The sequence below is a fragment of the Corvus cornix genome, chromosome Z, assembly GCF_000738735.6.
Source record: "Corvus cornix cornix isolate S_Up_H32 chromosome Z, ASM73873v5, whole genome shotgun sequence".
NCBI classification, from domain to species: Eukaryota; Metazoa; Chordata; class Aves; order Passeriformes; family Corvidae; genus Corvus; species Corvus cornix.
Window position 1 is genome coordinate 41,021,385 of NC_046357.1, and position 7,190 is coordinate 41,028,574.

The 7,190-nt window shown below is 52.5% G+C and overlaps 1 protein-coding gene across 1 annotated transcript; it reads right to left on the reverse strand.

Moving 5' to 3' along the window:
* Positions 1 to 3,865: 3,865 nt before the first annotated feature.
* On the reverse strand, positions 3,866 to 4,896 carry FOXB2 (forkhead box B2). The gene is given in 3 exon segments (XM_039567796.1): positions 3,866 to 4,321; positions 4,409 to 4,516; positions 4,519 to 4,896. Coding segments are annotated over 3 exon segments (942 nt in total).
* Between the last annotated feature and the right edge of the window lie 2,294 nt (positions 4,897 to 7,190).

Genomic DNA, 7,190 nt, shown 5'->3' on the forward strand with positions numbered 1-7,190 from the left:
ATCTAAAATTAAACCTGGTTAGTCTAACTAAAGATGGTTGATCTGACCATATATTCAGCAAAACTCCAGAAGCTGAGGTGAAAATCTAGTTTTCAAAATCAAAACTATTACATATTTCCAGCACTTACAGGGATGGCTGTATCTTAAAACAGACTTGAAGGATAATGATTTAAAATAAAGTCTTACAATAAAGATAAAAATCTGATACCACAAGCAGCAGCAGCAAAATTCCAAGCAGATTTGCTGTATCAATTTTTGTGAGGGAGACTTCAGAATTGGATCAATGGAGTCCAGAATTTCAGTTATAACTCTGGTTGTTGCAGCATAGCAGGTATCACTGAGATCAGAACATAGCCACTGAAACACTGCTATCATATTTAGACCATAAGCCACATTAATTCTAAGAGTCTTACTGCATTTGCTTTTCTTTCTTGATTTGCGTGCCCTATGGACTTAAAATACACAAAGCAATGCCTTGGTTAGGAATAGTTTCCCATAGGTAGAAATAACAATCACTATATTAGCTAGCCACAGTAAACCAGAAGCATACTGCGGTGGGATGAATGCCTTTTCTTAGGCCCCCATTCTTCTAGTACTAAATTTTACCTCTCTACCTTTGGCAGTCTGATGATATGAAGATTAAGCTTGCTTCTCCTCCTTGCATCTGTGTCTTCTACTTCCAAACACACACCCTGTACCCACCTCAGTAAAGACTCAGGTGCCTTTTCTGTGCAGAGCACATGTGCACTTTAATCTGAAGAAGAGCTGTTTCTGCATGAGGGGTACTGGTATAGCAGACAGACAAAATCCAGTAGCTGACAAAAGGCTGTTTCCCTATCTTATTTGTCAAGTGAAAAATCTTACCCTTCACCAGTTTACACCTGCTTTTCACTTTGGAGGAAATGGTACTATTTAATTTCTCTACATTTTGGACTATCATCTGGTTTTAAGCTGCACTGGGATTGGTTTTTTTTATGTGTTTGGATTGTTGGTTGTTGTTACAAAATCTGTGTAGCATTACAAAGGCTATGTTTAGAGATGAAGTACATAAGAATAAGGAAAAATAGATGTATAAATTATTTAGAAAATACTACTTGAATAGTTAATTTTCCCTCCCCTCTGATAATCTGAAATTAACAGGTTCTAACCCCCTAAAATTTTCACTGTACAAGCTACAGAAAATATCACCATCTTTAGTTCTTACAAAGTGTAGGGCACCGCGTTGGGAGTCATGCTAGGCCATCTGGGCGAGTGACTCATGGGCTAAACTCCCCACGCCCCAAAGGCCCTGTGATGGGGAAAACCTGCTGCACAGCGCCCATGTGTGCAAATTGCTGTGCACCCCCACAGTTCGCTGGGTACCCCACAAATCCCCGTGTACCCCGCCGTCCCGGCGTGTTCCCCCTGGGCGATGGGCGAGGGCCCGGCCCTCAGTTTCCGACCAGAGGCTTCCTCCCGTCGCGATAGCCCCGTGCGCCGGGCGCCCTGCAGCCTCTGTTGTCGCGACACCTGCCCCGACTGCCCGGGGGCGAAGGCGGCGGAAGCCTCTGCTTACACGTCGCCGCGGCAGCCAGACAGGCCTCCTCACACCAAATAAAGTTTTCCCGCAAAGAAATTTAGAAGGTAATTCAGAATCTTAAAACTGACCAGAACCATTTGAATAACTCCCAGGAGGATTACCTCTTCCACTATTCCAGATTCTCCATCCCTCTAACCCCTTTGACTGATGTAAGGGGAAAACTCAGATTCCTTAAGATGTGCTTTGGAGTCCTACATAGCAGTTACACCAAGAACAGTGGAATATATTTAAATACATATACGACTAGGGCTATTAATGATTTATTTGGCAGACTGCTTTTTTTATGAGCAACTTGGTTTTAGCAGTGGAAATATCAGATTGGATCCCTGCCTAACATGGAAAACAACAGAATAAAGAAAATGTGAAGCACTTTCTCTTTTTTCTTTGTCTTTTGTTTGTTTGTTTGTTTGGGTTTTTTTAATAATTTCTTTTGTTTCAGTTTATCTGGTTGCAATACTTTAGAGGCAATTCCCCTTCCAGACTGATTCACAAACCATGATACTGATATGTGTCTAATTAGCATAACATTATTAGTAGTACTTTTTAGGCGATAGGAATTCTATAATTTTTGAAATTAAGGTGCAAACCCGTCTAGAGCAGAGGGAACAACTGGAAATTCAACAGTTCTAGGGGAATTTCAAGTGGTCGAGCAGACCCCACAAGTGTGTGTGGGGAAAACTTTGGACAGACGGCACTTTTCTTAGCAAATTTCTGTGGCACCAAGATGTCCTTCCCCAGGGGCGGGGACTGTGATCTGGTGTCTCGGGCCGCAGTAGGTGCGCCGGCATGAGGGGATAACACCCAGGAAGCAGGTGCGACCCAGCACACACTGAAACTGGCAAAACTACAACTGCCTTCAGTGGGATCGGGTTCCGAGCCGGTGCCCTCTTCTCACGCCTGAACGCCGGCTCTTCGCCCGTGAGCTGCGGGCAGTGCCTCCGTAGCAGGCAATTTACCTGTAAGAGGTTTCTTTCCCTTTCTTCCCCTTGTCTTGCCGCCGAGAAAACTTTTGGATGCTTCTGTCATTTTGGGGAGAGGGAGCGAAAACTTATGCTACGAGCACACGTTTCTTAACCAATGTGAAAGGCGAGTATTTTAAATAGCAGCACCAGCAGAAGCAAATGGATGGATTGGCTTTAATGAGCATTGGTGTACAGCAGGGCAGACAGTGTACGGCAGCAATCACACACAAACCAGCCGGGAATCATTAGCCCATCACGTCGCTCTCTGACTTGTGATATCCGACTTCTGATCCCTCTGCACAGACTTCTCGTCTGTCGGAAGGTTGTTTTCAGTAAAGTGCTTTTCCCGAATAACTTTTTAACCATTTTTCTGTTGTTTTCCCCCACTTTCCCCCACCTCTTTCACTCCCCGCCCTCCCCCTTCCCCCGCAGGTTTTTGTGTTCACATTTACGTGGAAGAAACGCCAAGCAACACATTCAAAATAGTGGTGTCTGTGAGCCGTGAAAGGTGATGTGAAAAGCACAATCTACGAATCTCCGGGCTCGTCTTATTTTAATGAGAAACTAGGGAATTCGGACACACACACAGTTTGAGAGGCCAGGTCATGCTTCAGTCCCTCCTAAGGTACTATAGGATGGATTATAAAAGTGTGAAGGGGAAACGCAAGTGATCGTTAGTAGAGAAACCCTTCGCCGTCAATGCCGTTGTCACTTAAATTCCCACTACTTAATCGAGCTGTTTAACGAGTACTCTCCTTACACGTCCTGGGGCCCCGGAGCTCGCCAGAGTCTAAGGTAACCCCTTTGCCCACCTCTTTCGTAGCAAGATCTACAGGGCGATGGAGCAGAGGTTTCCTGTCTCTCGCGGAAGAGGGAGACTTCAGCAGAGGTTTTATCCTCCTGCTCTCCCCAGTCGCCGGCCGACTGCAGCACCTCTCCCTCGAGCTCGGGTTCGTGGGGCCTCCGGGGTGACTGCCCCGGGATAGGGGCTCGGCGGGGAGCCCAGGCTGCATGGCCACCCCGGGCCTCAGGCCGGCGGGGTGGCAGGGAGAGCTTCGCTCTCGGCCCTTTCCTCCAAGCCAGCCCCTTTGGCCTCGGCTGTGATTTTTCACATCGCCTCTCCGCCACTAATGACATTTAACGACGATAAAAGATCTTACCTGCGACCTGGCTCTCAAACAATCTGATCGTACACGATATAGACACAGACACCAGCAGGGGTATAGTCAAGAAGAGATCGATGGGGTTTCTGCACGCATGCCCTGAATCTCCCTGTCCTCTCTCCGGGAGCCTGGGGACCTCTCTCCCCCCGACCCCCTGCTCTTTAGGAGTGCACCAGGACGGAGTGGAGGGAGCTCTTGCCCTCGGGGTTGTTGCTCGCGGTCTGTTCCAGCAGCGATGCAGCAGCCGGGGAAGCGGCGGGGCAGATCTGCGAGGCGGCGACCGTGAGAGCAGGGATGGCCGAGGCAGCGGGCAACGCCGGCGCCGGTTTGATGGGCACCGGGACGGCGGGCATGGTCTGTGCCGGCGGGTGGCAGAGCGCCTTCACGGGCATGCCGAAGGGTCCGTAGTCGGGGGACACGGGTACACCGGCCACGGAGTCCATCACCCCCACGTGCGGCCACACGGAGCTCACCACGCTGCTGAGCTGGCTGGGCACCGGGTAGCCCAGGTGGTGCATCACCGAGGCCAGCGGCAGCCCGCCGGCTTGCAGCACACCCTTGTAATCTCTGCCGATGATGTTTTCGATGGCGAAGGGATGCTTGAAGCCGAGGGCTGGCTACTCCCATAGGGCGAGAACTGCGGCAGTCTTCCCACCGCGGCAGCGGCCGCGGCCGCAGCCACGGCCGCGTCGGAGCCCGCCAGCCCCGGCACTTTGCCCGGTGGAGGCGGCGGCGGTGGGTGCGGATGGAAGTAGTGCACCATGTGCGAGGTGGGCACCGGGGGCTTGCCGGGACCGCCGCCGCCCGCCCCGCCGCCCGCCCCGCCGCCGCCGCCGGGCAGGTGATGCTCGGGGCGCAGGACCTTGAAGCGCTTGCGGCGGCGGAGGAAGCTGCCGTTCTCAAACATGTCCCCGCAGTCCGGGTGCAACGCCCAAAAGCTGCCTTTGCCCGGCTGGTCGGGTCTCCGCGGGATCTTGATGAAGCAATCATTGAAGGAGAGGTTGTGGCGGAGGGAGTTCTGCCAACGCTGGGTGTGCTCCCGGTAGTAAGGGAAGCGCTCCATAATGAACTTGTAGATGTCGCTCAGGGGCAGCATCTTCTCGGCTGAGTGCTGGATGGCCATGGCCGTCAGGGAGATGTAAGAGTAGGGTGGCTTCTGGTCGCTGTACGAACTCTTCCCCGGCCTGGGCATCGCCGCCCCGCCACAGCACTCCCGCGGCCGCACGATCCCGCCGCTCCGGGTTGGGCACCGCTCACTGCCGCGCACGGCGGACTTGGGATCCGGGGACTTCACTGCCCTGCCCCGCTGCCACCTCTACATCCTGGGCGCCGCCGGCCCGGGCCACACGCGACAGCGACCGCCCCGTGGCCGGCCAGCGAGCTCGGTGCACCGCTCCCTCCGGCAGCCTCTCCCCTTGGGACGCTTGCCTCGCCGCCCCTCAGCTTGCGGGAGAGACAGATGCCGCCCAGGCCGTGGGGTCTCGGGGACTACGTGCCAGAGGGGGGTCCCGGCCCCCGCTGGCGTCCCGCTTTTCTCCTGGAGGCGTCTGAGTCTCCCGGGCTTCCCCCCTGCCGCCTGGCACACTCGGCTGGAGTTGATGCTCCTCAGGCGCCAAGGGCTCGACAGCATGAAATTACCTTGGACCTCTGCAGAGACGGGAAAGAAGGAATTAAAAACATCCCTCTCACCGCTCAGTCCCGTGTCCCCTTAAAAGTTTGCGGCAGAGGCGAGCGCCGGGAGTCGGCGGGGAGAGGAGGCGAGCGGGGCGGCGACCGCCGTCGCTGTGGCGGGGCTTGTGCGCTCCGGCGCGGTTTTGTAATGGTGCCCGAGTCGGGAGACCCCCGCAGTTCCTGCTCTCTTGCTATCACATGACAGCCGCTGGGGACTTGGCGTCTCATGGAAAAGGAGCGAGAAGCGGCTCCCGACTCCCCTCTCACTCACATCTCCTCATCAGGGTGAGGTGGAGCCAGGGGGCTGAGGAAACTCTGTATGAGACCGAGATCCGCTTTCCATAGGGCAGGGAACAGCGGTCCGAGCAGGAAAGCTTCCTCCTCCCACCTCTCCCACTCCAGCTTCCCTCCACCCCTTTCATAGCCCCCTCTATCCATTCTCCTCCTTCTTGACCCCTCGCTCCCTCACAGCCCGGCTTCCAGCAGTAGGTGCGAAGGCCCTCCGAGGGGTCTGCACCACAGGGAGATGGAAAACGGGAGCAGGTCTTTCCTCGTCCCCATGGCAAATCGAGTCAAGCACCCTGGAGAAACGGCCCTCTAGCTAGCCCCGCGAGGCAGCAAGCGGGAAATACGGGCCCTTTGAAATCGTTTCATATCATTCCTGTCACTGTCTAAGAAGCTAAGCAAAGACTAGCACAAAAACAAGAGAGGTGCAAAAAATCCTACACTCTCCTCTCCAAATCGTTATGGTCAATTCTTGCTACTCGCCACGATGCGGCTCACAGAAACCCCGTAAAGAACCAGTCAAAGCATCATCTGTAGGCTTAGAGACGGGCTGCTTAGCGCCAGTGTTGGTTTAGACTGGCTCGTTAGTAGGAATCAATGAACAGTGCAACAATTCGTATCTATCCTCCAAACGTACTGCGTTATAGCGAGTAGGCTGTAGATTTGAGCAAGAAAAAGGGAAGATTGCTCGCTTAGCTGCCGCTAGAGTTGGAAGAAACACTGCTCAACATCAGCATCTACCAGAGCTCAATTAGCGAGATACTGTTAAGAGGTGTCAGCTTTAAAATTATTAGTCCGACTTTGATTGCCTTAATAAACAAATAGGTTGAAAGAGCCTTACTATATATATAAAACTATATATGGAAGACTTTTTTTAGCCCATCCTTCCAGGCTGGTGCGGTGGGTCAGACCCCACTGGTGCCTGTACCACGCCGGTACGGCGGCTGCAGCAGCGCTGGGGCAGAACCTGGCCGGCGATGCCCCCCGCGCCCCGCTTCCGCTGTCGGGGAGTTGGTTTGAACATCAAACTTGTTTGCTTGTCTCCGAGTCAGGCGTTGCAGGTAGAAGTGGTGATGAGGAAGGGGTGGGGGTGGGGGAAGAAGAAAAGCTTTAAAATGTGTTCTTATAATCTCTGCCAGGGGGCAAAGGAAAAGACTAATTTTAAACCCACTCTCAAGTAGTGTGTATTCAACAGTTTTTACACCTGATTAAGGTCAGTCAGGTGAAAAGCATAATCAAAGGTAAAGAAGCAGAATAAGTAGCCACAATTCTGCCAAGACAAGTTTCCCCAGAAAGCACGTGCTTTTAAAAGAAGTTTCAGATTATTGTCCAAAGCATTAACTTTCCTCTGAGAAACTAGAAGGCATGATGGAAGCAACATTAACATCGTGCATCTTGGGAAGCTGATTCCCGTATTGCCAGCATGTCGAGAGCCGACATTTCGACATCTTTCCTGACGTGTCTATACGTTTTCCCCAAAAATATTTTATTCGTGTTTTACCACTTAATCCTGTCCTAACCGATTAAAAC